The sequence below is a fragment of the Tauraco erythrolophus genome, chromosome 8 (assembly GCF_009769465.1).
Source record: "Tauraco erythrolophus isolate bTauEry1 chromosome 8, bTauEry1.pri, whole genome shotgun sequence".
NCBI classification, from domain to species: Eukaryota; Metazoa; Chordata; class Aves; order Musophagiformes; family Musophagidae; genus Tauraco; species Tauraco erythrolophus.
In genome coordinates, this window is record NC_141472.1 from 7,316,861 (window position 1) to 7,341,185 (window position 24,325).

Here is a 24,325-nt window from a genome sequence, read left to right on the forward strand (position 1 = left end):
TCTGTCACGTTTCCTATTTTCTGCCGGGAGACGAGGGGAGGGAGAGAAAGTGCACTTTCGGTATTTAGGCACGGGGACACAGCACCAGCCAGCAGGAGAGCGGGGGAAGGAGAGAGAGCGCGGGTCCTGCTGCGGCCCTTCGCGGTGGGACCGTGTCGGGCTGCCGGCGCCTCCCGCAGGGCCCGGGCTCCCGCCTTCGCCGCCGGAGAGGGGGTGCTCCCAGGGAAGCTTTCGTGGAGGGGCTGGAGCTAACTGCGGGGGCGTTACGGGCTCCGGCTCCCCGGGCAGGGCGCGCCCCGGAGCCGCTTCCCGCCGCCAGGGGGCCCCCGCGTTCCCCTTCCCGTCCGGGGCGGCTCGCGCGAGGCGGCCTGGGAGCGCCCCGCCCCTCAGCGCGTGGTGCGCGTCCCCGGCTGCGGCAGCGGGTCTGCGGCGCGCGCCGCCTTTCGTCCCGTCTCGCGGCCGCTCCTCCTCCCTTCCCCCCCGGCCCCACCTGCGGCAGCGCTGGGCGGTGGCTCCGGCGGGGCCCGCTCGCTGCTCGCCCGCACCATGGCGGCAGAGCGCGGGGGCTGCTCCCTGGAGGTGGTGCCGCTGCCGCCCGAGGTGCGCGAGAGCCTGGCGGAGCTGGAGCTGGAGCTGTCGGAAGGTGAGGGCGGCCGCGGCCGGGGGGCTGCGGGCGGGGGCCAGTCGTCTCGCCCGGCGCCGCGGCAGGGAGCCTGCGGGTCGCTTCGAGTCCGCCCGGGCGGGGGGCTTGGTCCCGCCGCGGGGGCCTCGTTCCGCGGCTCCCCCTGGGGCTCCGGCGCCGCGGTGGGGCCCAGGGCTCCTCTCCCGCCCCCAGCCCTGGGAGGGGAGCCGGGATGGGGAGAGTTCCGCAGGGAGCTAGGCCGGGGCTGTGCGGGCCTGCGCCCTGCTCCCTGGGAGCGCTGTGGCGGGCAAAGTGCGGGTTCGGCCGGCGGCGGTCGAACCGTGCGGGGCATGGCGGCTCCTGCGGCCCCTGCGCTGGGGCGGGAGCGTTTCGAGATGGCCGTGAGAGGTTTTTCCGTTCGATTCGGACTGGTACCACGGTGGTCAGTTAGTGTGCAGCTGGATACTCTGAAAATATCTTTTTTTTAATTATTATTTTTATATTTATTCCTAATTATAGCTAAAATGTTTAACCTCTCACTTTGTATGGCCATAATTCCTAGCGTTTTTATGCTTTCCTGTATATCAAGTTTCAAGGCAGGAATACAGTGACACTTCTGTAGCGAACAAGCCCGTGGTCAGAGGTGGCACAGAGGCAGTGCCAGGCTGAGGTTCGCTCTGGCAGTACGCTTAAGCCCGTCTATTAGTTTGCTGCCCCAGAAAGGTGCGGTTCCTTTCCATCCACCTCTAGGCTTGGGTTTGGTGGTAACAGTTCTTCTGTGACTGTCATGGGAATTGTACTTGCTTTCTTGGTAGGATTGGGTTGGGTTTTGGTTTTTTGCATGTTGGTTCCTTGGTGTGGCCCACCCTGCACACAGGCAGGTGTAGACATTTGATGTAGGAGAGCACACAAGAGGTGGAGGAAGCTGAGACAGAGGTTTCTTGGGGCAGTTAGACATTGCATGTTCCCGAACTATGCTGTCAAGCTGCACCTTGGAACAGAAGAGCTAAAAAGCTGCTAGTTCCCCAATCCTGGGGCAGGAACATTCAATCTGCTCTTCAGATGTTGCAGTTTTCAGATCAGTATGTTTAGGTGGGCAAAAGTGGGGTTATTTCACCATAATATGCCGGCTGACATCTGTTGTGGTTTAGGAAATGATTCACAGATCGGCTGTCCCTGCCTCCAGTGTGGAACCTGTGGTGCAGAGATAGGGGAAAAGTACCGGATTAGTAACTTTGTTGTCCAAGTTTAACCTGTCGCTGCATGTCTGGCAGAGCAGTAGGAAGCAGCACCCGACACGTACTGTTGCTTGTGCAAGAGGAGTTCCTGTGACTGGTGAGTTGTGGTTGTGTGCAGCAGGTACCCACGTGCTTTCACGCTCTGGCCATGCTCATTACAGCGGCTCTTGTATGGATGTCTGACACTTGCTGATCCACCAGGATGTACTGGGATTGGCTTCTCTTTGTGTAGATCCTGACTGTGTGTTTGTTTAACCACTAGAATCTTTTTTTTAATGTATGGGCCTGCAGTATGTTAAATCTGTGAAAATGCCTAAAGTGATCGCGACATTAGTGCAGTGCGTCTAATACTGAAATTTGTATTGCTGGATTAATTAAGCGATTAGATAAAGTGATAATGTTAGCTCAAGCTTCTTGACCACTCTGAAGACTTAGTTTATGATCCTTAGATCATAAAGGATCCTTTTATGCCTTGCCTGAATGACCTGAAAGGGTTTGCAGGCAGTTCTTCAACATCTGGTAATATGTTACGTGCTCGTGTTCTGCGATCACTTGAAGTTGGTATGCACTGCTTTTAATGGACCCTTCCATCATTAACATTCAGAACTTGGAGAGGAAGGAATAGTGATCTAGGATTAGATACTTGCATTTTAATCTATGTGAAGTGATACAAATTTTGTATAGTACTGCTTCTAGGACAAGTAAATTGATACCTATAGAGATTGTCAGTTATTTCCCTCCTTTTTTATTTGAGCAGAATCCAGCCCATAGTGGAAGGCTGCTGTTGATAACAACTTCCTCAAGTTTTCAGCAGCTTTTTCACTATGCGTACAGTGCTCTTCTGCAGTTTGTGTATGGATGTTGTAGCTGACCTTGCCTTGATGAAGGCTTTTGTGTATGCGTGTGAAAACAGATGGACTGCAGGGAGATTTAATGATGGATTTCTTATGCTGAATGTGCCATAAATTGGAGAAGGTCATACTTGGGAGGATGTTACCATAATCTGAGAGGAAGTGTGAAGGGAAGAAGAGGAAAGAAGAAACTTGAGAGATGGTTCCTTTCTACTTTATATGTGTACTTTGTTAATTGAAATGTCATGTATGCTATGTTGAGGCAGGAATAACATGTATTCTCTTTGATTACATGATTTTCACCTGTAAATAAATCAGGAAGATGATTAAAAACTTCCTTTGGTTTTGCCCTAGGTCATTATAGTGAAAGTTGGGAAGTGTGTTTGCATTAAGATGTAGAGAAAAATGAAGACAGAGTAACATTGCTACTTTCTAGTGACAACTCAAAGTCCCAAATAAAGTGTTCTGCTTAGAAGAGTTTTGGATGGGGAGAGAACTCTAACTCTTGATAGAGTTCTGGTCATGTGTAGTGTGATAGATCCTTCCACTTTTACAAGATCCTAATCTCTTGATTGGCAGTTGTTTGTATTCTTCAGGTACCAGAAAAATAATAGTTGAGGGCAAAAAAAGAAACCCTAAAACAATGCTGCTGTGTTGCTTTGTTGTATCAACACTGTAATTTCTTTCTTTCTCAAAAAAACAGGAAATCTTAGTGAAAACAGAGAGTTCTGCCGCAGCCTTTTTGGGAGATAAGGACAGCTTTCAGACAGTGATTGGCAGCTAAGCTGAATTGTAACTCATTGATCTGTAGGCTGGGCTTGCTTACTTTAAGACTGTAAGATGGTGCAGTTTGATGATGTAGTAGAAAGATGAGACGTTCCCTAATCAGCCTGGCAGGATAAGAATCCTTCTGCAAAAGTGTGAAAGTGATGCTGTGAATGTCCAGTATTTAGTTTTTTATTAGTCACTGTAAACAATGTTTTTGTCTTCTGCGCTCTGAAAGACCTAAAGTTCTAAACCCCTCTTTTTAAAAAATAAATCCAACCTGCAGTGGAGATTTTGTAAGAAAAACATCAATGTGCTTTTTTAAAGCCTGTATGTGTTTTATCGTAGTTTATAATATATTTGTTTGTATTTTTATGTATCCAAATGTATTTCTACACTGCTTTTCATTAAGGTAGGATAATTTTGAAGAGCGGGTCTCACTTAGACACGAATGTTACTTGTAGAATTTGTCCATTCATGGAAAACGCTTTTATTTGAAAGCTGTGCCTTTAAACAGCTTTTAACTGTTCTCTTGTGCAAAAGGCTCCTCGTTTTTATCCTTCTCAGAGCTTTCCCAGCTTTTTTCCATAGCACGTAGCTATAATTTGCTGGCTTATGCAACAAGATGTGTGCTTTGGATGAGAGAGGAAAGCTTGAGAGGTCCTGAAACCTTTCCTCTGGCAGAAATAAATCTTGATGTTTAAAGACCGCTTGCTGAAGAGCACTAAACACTGCACTTCCACTGTTTGAGCAGCTTCATTTTTACTCTCCTAAGTGTAGAGGATATGGAATTGGGTCATGTCTTGCTTCTTCCAGGTCATCTGTGCAGGAGAATGCTTCGCTTGTTCCTTTCTAAACCAAGGGCAATATACACTGGAGTGGAAGTTGTCGAAGACTAAACTGTATTACATGTCCTTGTAGCAACGAGGACCATCCCACTGGTGTTAGCTTGTGTAGTTTTATCTTCTAAAGCTGTTCATGGTGGTAGTCCCCTCAGCTAACAGTTCAGGGTCTTGCAAGAATATACAACTACACTTGTTTCTATTCTTGGAATTCTTTTTATGCTTGTTGCTGTGTGGCTCTGGTGAGTCTGGGCCATTCGACTGCTTAACATATGATTTACTTTCAGTAAATGTTACTTACAAGCTAAGGAAAGGAAAACATGGGTTTACAGACTTTCAGGTGCTGTTTGACCAGCATGTGAATTTTACAATGCTTTGCTTTTTCTGTCTGAAACTGTTAATTGTGTAATAGTATGTGGGGCTTGCCAAATGCCCGTGGGGACTGAGTAAGTCTACAAAGCTTGTTCTCGCATGTTACACGCAGCGCAGGTCTCGGGAGCAACTGGCTGATGTCCTTCAGGCTAGCTTGTATCCTTAGGTCTAGTCTGTGACTGAAATGGTCATGTGATGTTTGAAGGGAAGCAGGTTTCTGGGGGATTTTTATTATTTATTTATTATAAAACAGTCTTGTGGCAAGAAGTGGTTGCCATTGCAAGCTTCGTGGTTATCATACACAAGGGATCCTTTAATTCTGATCATGTAAGGTATATGGAGAAGGGCTTTGAGGTTCATTGGTGACTACCAATTGATGGATCAAGGCTAGCTCTTTCTGCCAGCCCTGTCTGGAAGTCAGGTACTGTTGTAGGCTTTACAAATACTCACTGCTTTAATGCTAGATTGTAGATAAGCCAATGAGTGGTAGCCAACTCAAATGTGTGTTGTATGGGTACAAGCATATTTGAATCCTTTTATCAAAATGTGCCTCTATTTAAACTGATCTTGCTTTGACAGGTTTTGATTGTAAAACCACGCAGTGATGTAGCTACCATGACCTTCCTGAAGTGTTCAGAGAATCTAGTTGTAATGGCTTGACCTTGTGGGAGTCCAGTGTTTCATTGGTGGATCTCTAAGCACATTCTCAACTCGTATCATCCTTAGTTTTATGTTGCTTAATGCACATATTATGGGAATATTATTAGGGAGAGATTCAGTTATTTTAAGGAAAAGAGAGGCTTTTCGTAGCCCGTAACAGGTGGAGGATTTAACTTCCTGCTATTTGAAATTAACACTACAAATGTGTATATGGAGTTGCAGTTACAGCCATCTTTGAGGATATCTTCTAGGAGATTGATTAAAGCTGCTGCCTTCACAGTGGTAGACCTTTGCTCCAAAACCTTCTTTTTGGTTATGTCCAAGCAGATTACTTGCCTACTGTGAAAAGCTTGTGAAGCTTTGGGGCTTCATGTGCAGAAGTTGTTACTGCTGGATGGAGTTGCTCTCCCAGCCTTTCCATTTCACTGATGGCATCAGTGGGTGCCAGGTCCCCCACAGCCATCGACAGGCTGCCTGTGGAGCTGTTGCCCAGTGAGCTGTCGTTGCTCTGTCTCATCTCAAGGCTCTGACTGCTCAGCTAGTCTAGGTCATCAAAGAACAGATGCCATATGACTTTAGCCTTCTGAAGCCGTGTTCTGGTTGCAATGAAATTTTCTTTTGTAACAGCAGCAGCTGAAAACTAGATTGGCTTTAAAGTGCCCTGCTTTTCCAAATAAGACTTTCTTATTATGGTAGAAAACACAAATTATCTTGTTTGATGAGGTGATGGTTGGAATGAAGATTATTTTTTTTTCCTTATTGGTTATGGCAACTTTAATGATACCGTTGCTATTTAACTGTAGAAAGGGAATAGCATCCTTACTTGCTAGATCAAGAGTGCATTTTATTTCTGAAAGTAGGTTCAGAATCTCCCTACTCTGCTTCAGGATGGAACTGAAGTTTATTTGAAGGCCACGTGTCTGTTGAGGTAAAGACAGTCCAGCTAGGTGACTGGTTGGTGAACACCTGGTCTGTGGGATGCTTCCATCTGTTGTGCTCCTTTTGGCCACAACACGTTTTGAAGACTGTTCAAGCATTGAATTTTGCCCTAACCATGGACTAGTTTGCTGGTAGAGTGAGAGGAGAAAGGAGAGGTGGAGAGAGGTGTTGCCACTGGGCTAAGTAGAAAGCCTTCTTTTGAGCCAGGATACTGGCACTGCAATGATAGCAGCTGTTTTTCCTCTACGTTTTTGTCCTCCTCCATTTCGTGTATCAACCACATGAGGTTGTACGGCTTGTGCTGGTCTACGAAGTTCCAGTTGGGCCCGTTGCTAACAGGGACTGTTGAGGTTGAGCTGTCCTGTCTAGAATGTGTGGGAGGTATTTTTCTAAACTGACTTAGATGTCGTAATTGAGACCATTCTCAATGTTTCAGAGTTATCCCATCGTGTAAGTATAATTGTAATAGTGACAACTGAGACTCTTGTAGCTATGTTTGTTGGACTATTACAGTGAACACCAATTTTACAGCTTTTTACTGCCGTCTTTTTTTAACACACTCCCTCCCTTTTTTCAAATGAAAAGCCTATTCTTCAAAAAGGAGGCAGACTGTCACTTCTCATTCATCTGTGGGAGTGCGCTATAGTTGTTTATTGTCCAAACTTTGCTATATCCTCAGTGGAATTAATTCATAAACTAGAGATTTAAGAGAGATGGCAGTTAACATAGATGGTGCGAAGAGTTCAAAGTCCTGTGTACCCTTCTACGTTGTGAGAGAAAAACAAATTGACCCATTTTCTTTTTCTTACTCTTGTCTGATGTGCTGGATGATCAGAGTAGAATATTTATTTTTTTCTCCCCTCTATTTTGGAAGGTAACAAGAGCTGTTTTAGGAGCTCTTGTTGGGTTGGCCTTAAAGATTAGCCACCTTAAAGATTTGAACTGTGAAGTTCTGTCATAGTGGTGGAATAGAATCATTGACCGTGATTTTCGTCTGTGGTGTACTTTCCCTTTCACTTGTATTCCCTCTCCCCCTTCATGTTAATTTTCCATCAGTGTTATTCTGACCCTCCCCCCGCCCTTCTGTTTTTTCCTGCCTTCTGGAACATGGGAGGATGAGCAAGGTGTCTCATCTTAGCTGAGAGCATCCTTTCACATTTTATCCTTAGCTGTTTCTGATAAAAACAGTCCTGTGAGCAGTGAGAATCTGCAGAAAATGTAAGGACATCCAGTCTTATTTTGACATCTGTGGCTTCCAACTTAGAAGTGATGGGGATGCACTTAAGGGCTTACCAAAAAAGGACTAAATCTTACTGTCTTGTTATCTTTATCACTTTGAGGAAACAGAAAATGCACAACCAGGATAACTAGGAGTGCTAGATCATCAGCTTTCTTACCCATCAAAGCAGAATTTCGCACTCGACCAGTTAGGTGATTGGGGCATTTTTTTTTTGTCTTCCGGATTTCTGCTGTGGTTAACCAGTGTTTAAATTGTTCTCTTCCCTGTGTTTGAGTAGAAGAATGTGAAATACTCTGGCTCTTTCAGACCAGTTCAGCATTGAATGGTCAGCTGTAGTTGTTGAAGGTGGAGGTTGAAGACTTAAGTGGCAGCTCACTGTTCCTGGGAGATACCTTAATTCATTGCTGGTCTGAATGGCAACAATAACGATAACTGTAAAACGCTGGGGTTGACCTTGCTAACACATAGGAGAGGTTTGTCAGTAATTCCTTTAGCATTTCTTTAGATGAGATTCTGGGCAGCCTGCTTTAGCTGACCCTGCAGGAGCAGGGGCTTGAACCAAGTTGAACTTGAGGCGGCCTTTCCAACTTCAGCTGTTCTGTGGCAGAGGGCTGGTTGTTAAACCTTGTTATTCTTTTGTATGTTGCTTTGGCAAGGAAGGTTAGATCCTGGTGAGGAACAGGAGGATGGTGGCAACCTCTACTTTAAGAGAGTTAAAGGAAATACATTTTCTTCCATGTGTTCTTATGCAAAAATAAGCTTCCCTTAAAACCATAAATGCACGTATTTACGAAGTAAATAGACCTTTATAAAATTAACGTTGAACACTGTCCTGTGTTCTACCTCCCTATCCTCTCCACCCAAACCTAAAACAAGCTCTGCCAGTCTTGAGAACATTAAGTGATTTTTTAAATTATTTTTTTCCATTTGCTAGTTAAAATGGTTTCTGTAAGAAGCCGTTGGGGTTTTTTGTTGTTGTTTTCGGGATGTTAGTGTTGGGTTTTTTTTAAAGGAATAAGTTATTCTTCTGAAATGTGATTTCATTGATGAAGGGTTATAGGCATTTTTCGGACTGAAGAATAGTATGACAGATTCAAGATGCTGTTTCATACTGCTGAGTTACAGATGTGTCAGTTCTGTTACTGGAAGAAAGATCTTTTTACTCTACCTGTATACAAATACAGAAGCAAAATACTTGTCTCTGACTTTGGACAGTCATTTGGTTATAGAGAACCTGAATATTTACCTTGGAATAAGTATCAAAGTATTTGACAGTTTCTTGGCACAAGGTTTGTTGCTCTCAAGGAAGCATAAAACTTCTTGCATTCTCCTCCATTTTCTTGACATGCTGATTGCAGACCCAAATTTGAAGATCCCCGCAGTAAGATGTAAATGTATGGTTTTCCTATGCTAAGGTTGAAGAAAGCAGTTCTGCAATGCAGAACTCAAGGGACCAAGTTGAAATGTATGGCTGAATCATTAAAGCCTCCAAATCATCATTGTATCCTTCTGCCATCTTCTTACTGTTTTATAGAACCTTTGTTCTATAAAACCAGAACTTTTGTTCTAGAAAAAGAACCTTTGTTCTTCCTCAACCGTTATTTCCCCAGCAGTGCTCAACACAACACAAAAATAGGTCCTCCTCTGAAGTCCTGTTGAAAAATGCAGCATTGTTTGGCTTGGTTCCTAACAAATATGTTTTATTCACTCCTTTTTAATAACTTGTGTTCTTTTAAACCTGCTTGGATTTTTTGTTTGTTTTCCTATAATTGAAGCTTGTGTCTTGTAGTGGGTGTCTATGATAAGCTTACTGACAAGAAAGTGAAAGAAAGAAGCAGCTCTTAATCTGCGTGGTCGTATTGTTACGTTTTAAAGGTCAAGACACTTATGTTTTATTATCTCTGAGTATGCTTTTTTAACAATTTGGATACACCTTTTATAGCTGGTGAATATAGTTGGGCCTCATCCCTTCCCTATCAGGAGCTTCTTGTTCAGTGTTCCTCTGGATGCTAGCAAGAAAGGTCTGACAAAATTCTGCCTTTTCTAGTATTTGCTATTTATGGACACTGATAATATACTAATAGCTCATGTTGTAATATTATGAAGATAGATGCAAATCATCTTTTATTCTGGCTTTTTATTATAATTCATTGTGGCTCAAATTTTTCAAGTTGTTTCTTTTTCTTAGTTTTCTTGTTTCTCTCATTTCTGGTTATCTTTTTTTTTTTCCCCTAGAGTGCCTTTCAAAGTAAACAGCTGCTTCAGAAGAAAGTTATTTATCCTTAAAACAATATTCCACTCAAATGCAGAAACTGCTGATTACACTTAACAGGCTGATGCTGAAGTTTGAAGAGTGTGCGTGTGTATATTTATATATATATGGGCAGTATCGTTTCAGCTAGTTGCTTCCTTCCCACTGGAAAATAATATAGTACTGGCATTTTGCTGCTTCCCTTTCTGCCCTATTATCCTTTGTGTAGTGGTTTTCTGGTGAAGTTTGGGGCACCGTTCTGCTGCTGCAGGAGCTCATTCTTTCCATTACCCATCTTGTGCACAAGAGAATCTCAGTTTTTACAACAGGGATCTTGTACTTGCCTTGCTTCTCTGCTCTCTGGCTGCTGCTGTGCAGGGAGCTGGAAGGGGCCCTGTCTGCCTGGGTAGGTTTTGCCCAAAAGGGGGATTTCCATCCCCAAGCTTTTATCTTGAGCTACATCTGGTGCCCATCTGATACTGTGGTACAGTGGCAGCAAGTTAACATGAGAGAAAGTGATTTTTTTTTTTTAAAAGCAATTTAGTGAGTTTAATTGGCTTAGTGTTGTAGGCAGATGGGCTCAGAGCTGGTTGGAAGGATTAGGGGAAGAAGGATGAAGGAGGGTGCTGATACTTCAGCTTAGCTGCAATATGAATCTATACCCAAAATGTTTTTTTTCACCATTTGCCTATATCCGTACTGCTGTTCCTTCAGAGCTGTCCTGGATCCAGCCTGAAATTGCTGGTTATAGCAGTGTTTTATCCTTCTAGGACTTGAAATACAAAAGCTTCCATAAATCATGGTGCAAGATCAATACATTAGTGTCCCACAGATCTGTGATTAATCAGATACAAGGAAAATACAAACCACTCAGTGTTATTATCAGATAGGGTTAGAAAAAGCTGTTTGCATATGGAGAACTGAAAACCTATCATGATAGGTGGCTGGAATATAACAAGAAGGCCTTCAGCTCTGTCTTGCCACAAAGAGGTGTGCTGGGTATATGTGGTGGGGCTCTGGTAGCGGGGAAGGGGCTACGGGGGTAGTCTCTGTAAGGAGCTGCGAGAAGCTTCCTGGGCTCCAGAGCTCATCAGACCTGCCTGTGGCCGGACCAGACCCACCTCTGTGAATAAACATATTTAAGAAGGGGACAAAGAAACCCATCCCATGTGGGACCTGCAGTGAAGAGAAGGGGGAGGCAGGGGGGCCTGGTCCCCCCACCTCCTGTGTGGGCTGCTGCCCGCGCTGGGCCACAGCTGCTTAGCTGGTGGCAGCGACGTGGGATGGAGCGCTCTGAAGTGCCCTGCTCCCAGGGCACCTGCTGGGTGGGGTTAGTTACTGCTGGGACTGCCAAGGTTGGTCAGGTGGGTTGGGCCTGGCGCAGCCACAGCAGAGAGAGGACTGAGATCTGAGAGAAACAGCTACGCAGGCACCGAGGTCAGTGAAAACGGAGTGAGAAGAGGTGTGCTGGAGCTGGGGTTCCCCTGCAGCCCATGCACATTGCTGGAGACTGATGACAAAGCAGAGATGCACCTGCAGTCTGTGAGAAGGGACTCCATGCCGGAGCAGGTGGCTGCGCCCTGAGAAGCTGTGACTCCATGAGAAAAGCCTGCGCTGGAGTAATCTGATGGGTAAGGACTCACGCTGGAGAAGTTTTTGGAGAACCTCTCCCATGAGAAGGGACCCCATGTTGTAGCAGGGGAAGAGTGTAAGGAGTCCTCTCACTGAAGAGGAAGGAGTGGTAGAAACAACGTGTGACGAACTGACCTGCAACCCCTGTTCCCTGTCCCCCTGCGCTGCTGTGGGGAGGTAGAGCTGGAAGAAGGGAGGGAGGTGGCAGGAAGATGTGTTTAAGATCTGGCTTTGTTTCTCAATATCCTCTCTGAATGAACTGTTAATTAATTAATTTGATTTGTCTTCAAGCCCAGTCTGTTTTGCCGGGGGCCGTGGTTGGTGGGTGATCTCTGTCTGTTCTTATCTTGACCCGTCAGCATTTTATTAGGTTTTTCTCCCCTCTGCCCAGCTGAAGGGAAGGAGGAGTGAGCAGCAGTGGTGTGGTAGCTTAGCAGCTGGCTGGGCTAAAGATGTTTCTGCAGGGCAGTCTGGGAACTGCAGCTTTTTGGAGGCAAGGAAGGCTGGGGATTTTGTTCTGTTTTTTCCTGTTGCAGCAAGGCACATAGGCAGGAAGGATGCCAGTGATAAAGGTGGTATGTGCCATGGAGGATGGCAGTACAGTTGTGAGGCTGAAAAGAGAAGTCTTGTGAATGATATAAAGATTACAGATGAGCGATTTTTTTGCGCAGAGGAGATTTAGCTCACAGGTTCTGGTAAGCACTGGACCCTATGCAAAGTCCACAGTGGGAATGTGTAATCTGGGGAGGTGGCAGGGGGACCAGCGGTGAGTTTTTGGCAGAAGCAATCTGCATGCCGTAATAAAGTAGGGAGAAGAAGCTGAAGGGTAAAAAAGTATGCTACTGTGTTTTATTATCTTCAAGATCCTTTTGTTTCGTGCTATGAAGCTAAGTTCTGTAAAAGTCCCACAATATGAGATCTCTGCCTTACATCATAGGGAACAATAAATGTTAAGAAAATGCAAAGCAGGCATGTCAGACATATCGTGTCATTAAAGAACACTGAGAGGCAGGGTTAGGAAAAAACATTCGGGATCACTGAGAAAAAATGTTTGTTTACAATTGGATGTTGCTTAACAAAATATTTTCTCATTTCAAATGTTTGTGTATAATTTGTATTTAGTGGGAATTCCATTTGCAAAGAGTATTCACTGTTTCCAGAGACAGGAGCTCAGAAAAGATTTTTCCCTTAATTTTTCTTCAGGAAACAGTATTTGAAGAAAGAAAATATTTAGGTTTGAGCATCTTTTTCTATTTTTTTCTCTAAATTTTTATTTACCAAGTAACAGTCACTAGGAAACTTAAAATATATAAACCAGCGAGTTGAGGTTATAGTAAATATTGTGTGAATTACAATGACTGTACTTGGGACTGCCCCTTCTTACTCTTTGCCTTGTTTCTGCTGCCCTTGGGTTATACATGTGCATAGTAAAATTCATGATCTTGAAACTTCTTAGCAGTCAAACTGAGGAACCCAGAGTCACTCCTTAAGCAGGAGCTAGAGGTTCTTAGTTTGGTTTTGTTTGTTTGTTTTTTTCCCCCTTGATCTAGTGCAAGTACATTGCTGCTCGATGAGCTTGCATGGTGAGAACTTTTACTCTCGAGTTCTCCCAGTTTCTGGGAGACTTACTCCACGTAGTCTCAGTTGACTTTTGGGCTACACTTAAATTAAATTTACCCAGAAGACACAACTAAGGTAAGGACTAGTTTGTCTGTTGTGGGTTTGTGTGTCATATTTTTTGCTGGTTGTGAGTTTGTTTTCCTTGAGCAGTTTGGTGAACTGAGAAGCAATGTATGTTGTGGTGGTCAAATCTGAAACTGTGGCTGGACATGTCAGTTGGAGCAGCAGTGCAGGCACAGAGGCTGTGTGCGCCTTTGTCCCTGTGCGCCCTTTCCAGCTACGCTCACCTTGTGTGAGGGTTTGGGTTACTGGTCATGAATAATGCAGTAAACTAGTCTGTTTAAAAGCACAGATAATTGGCCAATGTGATTGTGTGACAGATGGAGAAACACGTTAAGGAAATGGGTGTTTATAAACAGGAAATGCTATTCTGATTTACTTAGTGGTTAGAACAAATTATATCTGTATTTCTAGACTTCTCAAACTTGTGATGCCAGGATTAGATGTATCAGCAAAATGCCTGAATGAGTGAAAAGTCAATAGTTTTCTTCAAATTTGAATTTTAGCAGATACTGACATTGTTGTGATTTGGTTTGGTTTTATTTCCGTAGGGTGTGAATTTATAAATTTATCAGTGCCTGAGATTGGCCATTAAGGTGTAGCAAATGAGAATCTTCCCTTCCTAACGAAAGGTGTTCTTTAGATGTCCTTCAGAGCATTTAGATTCTGTTAATTGAAAGAACTTCAGGTGCTGCAAATGCCTCTAACAGAGCTGTTTGCAGGAGGCAGGGATGCTCCAGAGACCATCAAATGAAGATCTACAAAAGGTACCACTGTGGTTATCGCCCTTTCCTTTCTCAGTTAAATTTTTTTTTTTTTTTACCTTATTGTTAATAATAGAACCTTGTGGCACAGCACACACTAAACTAGAGAAACCTTGCATAGTTTTCCAGCAGGAAGAGAAAGGGAACCACATGAAATAACTTCTAACCCTGTCAATAGTGTGCTTCTGAGATGTGCTTGGCAAACGGGCCACGGATAGCTTCAGGTCCTAAACAATATAAAGGCAGCTTCACTTGTTCTCCTTTTCCAGGACTGGTGACAAAAAATATGACTTATGGACTAGCTGTATGAATTATTACTTGGAAAAAGGCATAATCAACCATGAACTGACAGTAGTAGAGACATCAGCACAATTCCCAGTTCCCGAGAGTTTCTGTCCATCTTAAACTGTTGATTTCTATTCATAACGGTCCCTCACATTCTGTATTCGCTTGTAGCTATGGCTTGATATTCTCACGTTATGCTACTGTTAAGATTATAAATAATATTTTAAATTATAACAGGGCTGCGTATAAATCCTGGTGTATAGTACTTTTGCCCAAGCAAGTTGAACGGGTCTTACGCTTTGTTGTAAGTCTATGTGTTGGCGTAGCTGGGTAGTTGTGATGATGAAGGTAGCTTACAGGCTGGCTTAAAGTGACAAAGGAGGAAGAGCAGAATGCCTAGTGGAAACCAGTAAATGATAGTAGTAAGAAATAAATGAAGTCTTGTACTTTTAAAATGGAAACTATATAAATAAGGTTTGACAAATTCATTGACTGAGTAGGTTCGTAGACAACTGCTATATTGCTGATCCTTCTACCCAGGCAGGACCAGTGCTGTCTGGCATGCATCCAGAAGAGAAAAACTAATTTTAAAATAATTTTAAATACAAAAAACTTGTGCATAGCTAATATCTGACAACTTGTTCCTGTGATCATTGTATGTCTTCTGTGCCCTACAGCACCTCATGTGTCTTGGCAAGCGCTTGCATCAGGGTTGCTTTCACTATTTATTGGGATTGTTTCTTTTTGTGGTTAGGCCATCTTAGTCGCTGTCGTGCTACAAACAGGTAGATTTTCTTGACTGTGGAAACAGCCTGTTCTTGGTTTTATCCAATTCTGTACAAAGTCTTCAGCACTAGTGATAACGCACGAGTTTTTGGCAGCTTTACCTTCCTTTAATGAGTATTTGTGAGCAGTGAGGTGCACATGGATACATTATGCTTAACTTTGACCTGTACTCTGCAGTGCTTCAGTCATGCTCGCTGTGTTTGTGCAGTTTGAGAAGCCACGTAAACCGAATCACAGGCATTCGTGCCTACATTTAATGTTGTTTTCTGTTAAGTTCACATGGATATTTTTTGAATAATGAAGACCAAAGATTGTAAATGAGGCAGATGTTATCTCTCGTAGCATGATTCAGTACATGAAGCTCAATAGTCATTTCTCTCTCATGTTGGCAATATGGTTATGTGCTGCAGTGAAAAGTGTGATAGCAAGATAGGCTCTTCTGGATAAGGGGGGGAATTAACAGCAGTCTTGTAACTTCGGAGAGACGTTTTCCTTAAGAAGAGACATACCTGACAGGTATTTGGTGAGCCGTTTGTTCTTTCCTTGCTGTCCCCCAGTGTTGTTTTTATTGCTGACTATTATTCACTGAGCCCATAACTGGTGATCATGATAAAGTAAAAGTGACATTGGCTAAATGATAACGAGAGGTAGCCGTACTACGTTAAAACAAGCAGTGTCTTGACAACACAAAATAGAGATTATGAATCAGTATGAGAAAATTCCCTGTGGTGAGTGAAGGGTGCTGTTGGATGGATCGATGACTCGTGCAGTATTGATGTTATCAAAATCGGGTTCGTCGCATGAAGTAGGTTCTCAGTGCCCTTTTAGAAAGGAAATTCTGAACTTCAAAAGTTGAGAACTTATTTTGCAGCTGTTTTCACTGGATATTGTATGTGGTAGAATGACTGCAGTAAAATTGTTAACTGATGCTGTATAAAGACCATTACATAGTTTTGTGTTGAGAGGACAGTATCATTGTTGACTGGAAAATAATGTTCTTATGCATAAGTGGTAGAAATATATTTGGCAACATGTGGTTCAGATTATTTTAAAGATATTTCTGTAAACACAGCACTTTTACATTGTGACCAGAGGGAGGAAAATACCCCAAAAAACTGATCATGCTGACGTACTACCTTCAGATGATGAACCAGGTGATAAAATAGTAACTTCTGCAGGCTTATGGATTTGTAGACATTTAATAGCAGTGAAGTAATAGGTGTTTAATGGAATGAAACCATCGGATGTTTAATGATAAATGCCAGTGGATTGTATTTTAATACTAAGAAAACTTCTGTTTAAAAAAATCCAGTTACCAATGTTAACAGGAATTGGTGTTAATCCTTCGAGACTCATTTTAAGGTTTTGGACTTGTTTTTCTGTATAAGTGATTCTTTGATTCCAAGCATATCCGAGTATTTTAAAATTTTTTATTGAATTACTGGTTTGTGCAGTCTACGCTTAATAGGCATGAGCATTTAAAAAAAATTATATTGGTATGTTTACTAGAAGAAATTGAAATGTGGTTTGGTTTTGGTTGGTGTTTTTTTTAGAAAACCAAGAGGTACCATTATTCCAGTTATTTCTTGAATTGAATTGTAGAATAGAACCACAGAATGATTTGGGCTGGAAGGGACCTTAAAGATCATCTAGTTCCAACCCCCACCTCAATGAACAGGGACATCTTGAACTAGATCAGGTTGCTCAGAGCCCCGTCCAACCTGACCTTGAATGTTTCCAGGGATGGAGCATCTACGACCTCTGGGCAATCTGTTCCAGTGTTTCACCACCCTGTTCATAAAAAATGTCTTCCCAGTTACTTTCCAAACAGTAATTCTCTTTTCTTGAGTGTCTCAATACTTGCTCAACATAAAGTCCTTTTGCTCAGTATCTGACATTTGCTCTAACTCTTGTCTACTACTTTCTTTTTCTGCTGCATGCAGGAAAACCTGCAGCATGCTACTCCTTTCTGACTCGAGATGACAGGACAGCTGGAGATCAGCTGTAATGACAAGTGGAGAAGAAGTTTTTATTCTACCTCTTTCTCCTCCCAGGATCCATTCCAAATAGGATTTGTTTTTCTTTCTGGAAAATGCTTCTTGTCTTACACTAAATGCTTGCAAAATCTTAGGCAGAAAGTATTTCAGGAGTGTGCAGGGATGTGTTCCCAGGTGGACCTCAATGATGCTTTTTGTGCTGTAGAAAGTTGCAGCTTTTTGCCAAATGCAGTCCTCTACTACCCAAGGAAGGTGGGAGCTTGGGATGCAAGGAAACGGTTTGCACGGGATGGTTACTGCTTTACAAACAGCCGGGAAGACCTCAGGGTGTTGCTGTTTACAAAGTCACATGGAGAACCAGTTGTTCTTCTACCAGAAGAATAGCTGCCTGTGTTCAGAAAGGATGCTGAGGCAAGCCCTTATTAGTTACTAACCTTTCTTAGGTGCTGATTAACAAATGTTGGCTCAACGCAGTGCTCTTAGGTTTTCCAAGGAATTTTCTGGTGTCAGGGCTTTCACATGACACTTCTTGGAGAGTCTTGAATACATATGAATTTATTAGAAGAGTTTCTGAACAGCAGATCCTTTAATGACTGAGTGCTGTTGAAAGTGAGGCCTAAAAATAAACAAATGTAAAATCCATCACTTGGCAGAATAGTGTCACATTGATGACTTTAACTTTTTTTGGTATTTCCGGTAGAATTTACTGGATCTTGATGCCATGTTAATAACATTACGGATTTCCATCAGGAAGGGACTTCACTAGTAGCTTTTGTAGAACTTTGTTCTTGCTTACAACAAAGAAATAACAACAGGATGTTAAGGAGAATCTGCATGCAGAATATGGACTTAAAAATTACTTTTTTTCTAGTTGCAGTGACTTGTAGAGTTTTTCAGGAATGTTGCTGGTGGCTGATATGAGTAATCAGAATTTCTTGATTTCAGTCTTCTGGGAGGAAGCAGTAAAAAGCAAAATGTTCTCGTGAATTAATAAAAGGAAGAGACTAATTATAAGTATTTGAAGTCCTTACTCTGAGAGTATGTGTATTTTTTGTATTAGCAATGTAGGGAATTTTTTATTCCAGTTTAAAATAATGTAGAGCCCTGAAGCATTGGTCTGTGGTGAACAGGAATGACTTTGTCTTATGAATGTTTAAATCAATTATTCAAGCAATTTAAGCATTATTTGGGCTGTTGATTTTAAAAATGCTAGTGTATTTCACTTGTTTTCTCAGAAATCTTTTCAGTATCGGTGGTAACTGAAATAGTCACTGTCATAAGAGGTGGTGTTGAATCATAACTGTGTATTATGGAGTGAGTTATACTGGGGAAAAATAACTACAGATTCATTTCAGGCAGAAAAATCCATTTTTGGCATTTGTATGTGTATATGACTATGCCCCAGTCCTTTCTGGTGACAACAAAAAGTAAATCTTGATTGTATAGCTTTGTAGTGCTTTCCTGAAAATGCAGTATTCAGACTTCGTTGGTTACTTAAGAAATTAAAAAAAAAAATCATTTTGATAAGCACTCCTGCAAAACAGATTTTTTGTTTTCCTTAAATAAGTGAACTTCTCTGCTGAAAATGGGAGTTCAAACAGCCTACTGAGTAAGCTTAGATGGAGCAAGGATTGAGATGTGAAATGGAGTGGTTGTCATCTACCTTATGTTACCCTCTCCCTTGTGCTACTGTTCATCCTCCCATCTTTTGTGATCTCTGTCCGTGAGCTCTTATATTGCCTGGAAGTCCATTTACTTAAACTTTGATAGCAGAAGCAAGCAACCCTTTAGTATGACTCTATGATCCTCTGACATTTTTATCCTTGTTCTGAAACCTACAGATTTGCTAAAGTATGTCTAGACATTACATAGTTTAATGTGCTACTGTTAAACATAACCTTGTAATCAGCTGAAAAAATGCTCCTGTAATTCAGCAGGAAGGGTAATATCAGCCGTGCCTTAGGTTTGCCAAGGCTTGTGGAGGCAAACGTCAAAATCTATTGCTTTGAATAGGACGATTTCACGGCTAATGAGATTGCCATGTGGAAACTTTTGTGTTCCACTCTTCTAAGTTGAAGTGCAAAAGGTGGAGTAAAAAGTAACTTTTCAGTGGATAACTTTATTCTGCAGATGTCTGGAAATTATTTTAATACAGGTTATACAAGGTCAAACTGGATCCAGGTGTTATCTTTAAAGATACCAACCTCTGTGCAAGCAGTGCCATCTTGCTCTTTTTTTTTTTTTAAAAGTTCTTGTGTGGTCCTGCTTTCTATACTGCATCTTTGTCCCAAGCATTCAACAGGTTGTTGCTGCTTCGTCAGGTTCTGAACCGCCAACAAGAGGTTCTGCGGGTGACCTTGGTGGACTTCTGAAATATACCTGTGCTTAAACTAAATCTCAATTTAGGATCAGGTGACTTTTCATACTATAACTTACCTGAATGAGAACATTTTGAGTATAAACAGATACAGATTATATATTTTAGGATGAAAAAGTTTCAACGTGTGGTGCCAGCCTAGTAACTCCTCCGATCTGTACCTCCAACCGTGACCTTCCTGTTCTTGTGCTCTTGCATTCTGCAGCCTGTTCTATCTTGGCAAAAGAATTAAAACACAAAACTATTCAATATTCTGTTTGTGTCTCTTCAGTGCACTGGATGAATGAGAGATCTTGTTGAAAAATAAACATGGTTGTGTACATTTTCCCAGTACTTGCTTGCAAGGGACTACGTTGGTTTGAATGGGCAAGCTTAAGCCTGGTGGTTTTGAACTCCCACGTTTGTCTTTAACTTTAGTATTTGTGTAAACTTGCCTTTTTGGCAGTCAGACTTTGTATGTTAGTACTGGGCAGCATTGCATGGGGTGGGTCATTTTTCTTTCAGAATTGGAATTAGAGAGGAAATAGTACTCGGCTTCGCTGTTACGGCATCAAATACATGAACTTTAGATGGAAGAGTACTGTTTCAAAGGAATTGATTGCAGTCTCTTTATTTTAATAAAGAGACTCCAAGTGATTAAATGAGTAATCATCACTTAATAGTGATGATTGTTAAGGAGCCGTGGGGGAAAGCTGGTAGTAATGGAAGAGCTTGAGGAAAACATAACTGCTGTTAAGCTGAAGAACTTTGGTATTTCACCAGTGACTGAGGACAGCCTAGTCCCTTGCTGCTTGGTATTTCCTCTTGTGCTCTGGGCCGTGGGATACTATCCTGCATGCTGACTATGGGACTCAATAGACCTTTTTATGAGCCAGTTCAGATTATTCACTTAAAAGAAAATTATTCTCCCCATCCCATCCCAATTCTTTTGGTCTCAAATTTTTTTTTTTTTGAGGGTTAATCAGGTTTTGGAGGGATCCGAGTGCTGGAGCTGGTGCAGAGTGGTGGCAGAAACAATTGTTTGGGGCACACTGGAGGGGAGCAAGTCTGTCTCTTCCAGCTACAATCCTGCCTTGTGCAGCCACACCTTTTGCCTACTTGCCAGGGTGAAAAATAGTTGTGCTGCAGCACCTCTCCTCAGCCACCCACATAATGAACTGAAACCATGTGCTGCACGTTTAAATGTCCTTTCAACACTACTGGCATTAATAGCAGCACCAAACACGCGTACTGAATTTGACATAGCTCTACATAAAGCTGTATGGTATGACATGGGCAAATGCAAAAGAAGATGGAGTGAGCACACATGAGAGAAGAAGGAAGGCCTCTAGAATGAGTTGCCTGGCTTTGACCCTCATGGCTGTTCTGATACAGTTACATTTTCTGTGTACTTTATTGATGTTTCCTTATCTAGAGATGTCAAAAGTGAAAATGAGGACCTGGTTACTCTGTAGGAATTAAGAAGATCTAGCAGCTTGCTGGTCCAACAGAGAGCTTTTTCAGTTCATTAACTAACAGCAGACTTACCTGGCACAAAGCTAATGGGTCTGGCTGTTTGTTGCCTTGCCAGGCTCGTGAGTTGGCTGAGCGTATTTTGTGATCAGTGAGCCCTATGGCGGGCATATGGGCGGATGTGGTGGGGGAAGTGACAAGCAGAGCTACATCTTTCAGCAGCAGCAACCTATTAATTTAGCCTAGGTGTGTTGCATGACCAGACTTGGAGAAATCAATTGGTTTTCTTTAATCCTATTTCTCTTAGTATTCTTTGGCCTTGTTTTGGAAACTTACATACCAGCTACACCTGTCCTCTTCTGTTACGTACCTGCTAACTTTTAAGATCTTCACTTGCCTGTTATTGCTGTTGAAACTGCAAGTGTATCTTGAGAGAAGGTCTATGATCTTTTGAGACACGATTTGTGACACAGATGCTGCATTGGTCTCTTACTGCTGATCAGCAGCAGGTGAATGCGCTCTCTCCTCTTTCTGACCTGAAGCCAGACTTTCTCTGTATGAGATTTGTGTTGGTGGCTCAACAGGAAGAATGCTTTGTGGTTTGGAAAAACCAGATCTGCCAATAGAGAGAATTGTCGAAGTAGTCATCATTCTTTCCAACCTGATTTGGAAAAAAAACTGTTTCCCAGACTCGGAAGTAAGAAATTGGCCAGCAAGAAATCAAAGGCTTAATTTGGCAGGTTGTAATAGCTAGAGCAATTTTATTTTGCATAACTGGAGGCAGGTGACATAATGCTACAGGCACTAGTAGAATGGATGAGGAGGTATTCTCTGCAGTTAAAAATGTCATTTTCAGGTTCAGAGCACAGAAGCATCAAAAAATCTTCGCACCATGACCCACTGAGACTGAAAGAAGAATAACTGCATCAAGGACAAAGGAATCCTAAGTATTGGAGCATAATTGTATCGAAATCCCATGTTTCTCAAATAATTTGGGGAGGGCAGAAGTACTTAAAGGAGTTCCCTGGTGGGCATAGGGAAAGGGTAGAAAACACTGTATGTCTTTTTTCAGCCATAATTGAGAATGTTAAGCCTTGTCCACTGGAGTGAGAAAACTTTAAATCAGTAACTGAGGGCAGTTTGCTTGTAGGAGCCCTTGAAAAAGGGGGGGAAGAGGCTAGTGAAGGAGATCTTTGAACTGTTGGTGTCTCATCTCCAGAGAGATTATGCAGAAGATGGAGCCACGTGCTTGAGTGGTGCTTGCAGGGAAAATGAGAGGCAATGAACTTAAAATGAAGCAGGAGAGATCTGGCTGGATATATGGAGAGTGATTAGGATTAGCCTTTTCACCTAGAGGGCGACTGGAGTTTCCAGAGAGACTGTGTAATCTCTGTTCTGGTTTTCAAGATCCATCTGGGTAAACATCTGAGCAGGTTTTCAAGATCCATCTGGGTAAACACCTGAGCAACTCAGTCTGACCTCTTAATTTTCCTGCTTTTAGCAGGAGATTGGACTAGAGACTTCCTCAGGTCCCTTCCAGCCTGGATTACTCTCTGATTCCATGTTAATTTTTCAGTAGTGCTAGAGGGAGTGGGAAGAGAGGAAATATTTCATGAAGGCTTAGTTTGAGAGACAAAGGAAAAAGACTTGTGAATCTTGCAAGGAACCTTCTGCAGCTTTGAGAGAACCATTAAGTGAGTGATTTGGAAGGAATTAGGACGCATCGGGTAACACAGTCATCATCTGCAGATAACAGATGAGCATATCCTAGGACAGGATGAGGCCTATGTGAATAGGGAAGACTTGAGAATGTCTTGTTTGTGTGGACCAAATAGTAAATAGCTACCATGGGGGAAGCTCTGAAAAAAACAGAGGTATTTGAGTTAGTGAAGTGATAGCAAAAAGCTAGGAATATTAGAAGTCACTATGAATGATTTAAAAAGCAGTTTAATGATAGAACTTTAAAAATGGAATTATAAATATGACCACTTCCTGAATAGTAGCATTTTTAGTGTATTTCCTAGGTTTGGCCCAATTATAGACACTGTATTTTTCTCAATCGATTGGCAGTTGAATGCTTTTTACATTCTAGTGAGAGAAGTAAAGGTAAGTAGCCAAGTAGCTTGGTAAGGAGATTTAGAGGCAATGTCTTCAAATATATGGACATGAAATCAGAGGATGTAGGGCAGAATCCGTAGGCTGTATTCTGGGAAACAAAGATTGCAAAGAATAGAAAGAAGTGGTGAATAATCAGTTGATGCAGGTTCTCTGTGCAGTCTTGTGGCATGTAACAGTGGTTCTCCAATTTGAGGCATGCCAGAGCGTGAGGCAAGCATGAACTTGGGCCAGACCAGTTCTATACTGCTAAGTTTAGGTACTGCCAAACTGTGCTCTCAAGACGGGAAGCTCTGAGCAAGTGAGATGTCAGAGCGGCTTCAGATGGAATCAAATGGATCCTGCTTAAATATCTGTAGTTTGTCAGTGGCAGTGCTATTAAAATCATTTGAGAGAATAAGGGTGGGAGATGGTGCTGAATGTCCTGCAGGAGAGCTTTGTCAGTTCTCTCAATGTACAGCCGTAGAAAGTTAGGAAACTATTGGCCAAGACAGATGATGTTCCTGCTGCATGTGTTGGTGGAGCTCTTGAATAAATTATAGCAGCTTTCTGAAGTAATGTTGTGTTCATCAGCTGCTGGGAATCTTTGCTTCTGCTGCCTGCAAACTTGGAAAGATGGAGGGGACTCAAAGAAGTGGGAGAATAAGGTAAGGAATTGGGCTTGGTAGTTCTGCATTGAAAAACAAAGGTGGTGAGGGCTCTCAAAGCTATCACAGATGGAAACAGTGAGGAACAATGGCGGGAAACATCACCTTAGATGAATCGTAAGCGCATGTGGTTTAGTGGTAGGAAATACTGGAACAACGTTTCTGCCATTAGAGTCTTTGAAATCAGAGCGAGATGTATTTGTAAAGATGCTGTTGTCCAAGTACAACTGTTGAACCCAGTGCAACTTAAAGGTCTGCGTTACGGAGATCGTGTAACTCAATAAACCTTCTGCACAGTGTTGCCCAATACTGAGAACCTCGCTGAGGGCTCCTGTGCCATTAATAAAAAGTGACGTACCTGTGTTTGCTCAGCAGCAGGGAGAAGGTCTTGTAAGCTTGGAAGTGTCTTCCTGTCTTAAGGGTCAAATCCTCATTTTAGGGTAGTTCTCATTAAACTCAAGTTCAGTACAAGTTGGTTTTGTTAATCTTTGAAATACCAAGGTGTAAAAGCAGGTCACCAGTCATAACTCCAGCACTGAAATATGCTGTATTTGTGTGAGTTGGTAACTCTTGAAGAGAAAACTCAAGACTATAGCAGAATAAAATTTTTCATAGATGAAATTAACTTGAACTTTGGGGTTTTCTTCAGTCTTTTATTTGCCATTAGATCAGTCTTTTAGTTGCCATTCACATTCCAACCAAGTGAAGGCTGAGTCTGATCTGTTAATTTGAGCATATATACAAAATGTGTGAATGTCTAAAGAAAAGTAATTATTTGCTAGATTCCGTGTGAAGTCAATAACTTCTTTG

General features: G+C 42.4%; 1 protein-coding gene across 2 annotated transcripts in view; it reads left to right on the forward strand.

The window, feature by feature from the left end:
- The first annotated feature begins 546 nt into the window (after positions 1-546).
- The window catches only part of DIP2A (DIP2 acetate--CoA ligase A), a 138,795-nt gene continuing 115,016 nt past the window's right edge, over positions 547-24,325 (forward strand). For both annotated transcript variants that reach the window (XM_086616101.1, XM_086616102.1), the window contains exon 1: positions 547-643. In XM_086616101.1, the coding sequence (XP_086472227.1) occupies positions 547-643 (97 nt within the window). The remainder of the gene's footprint in view (positions 644-24,325) is intronic.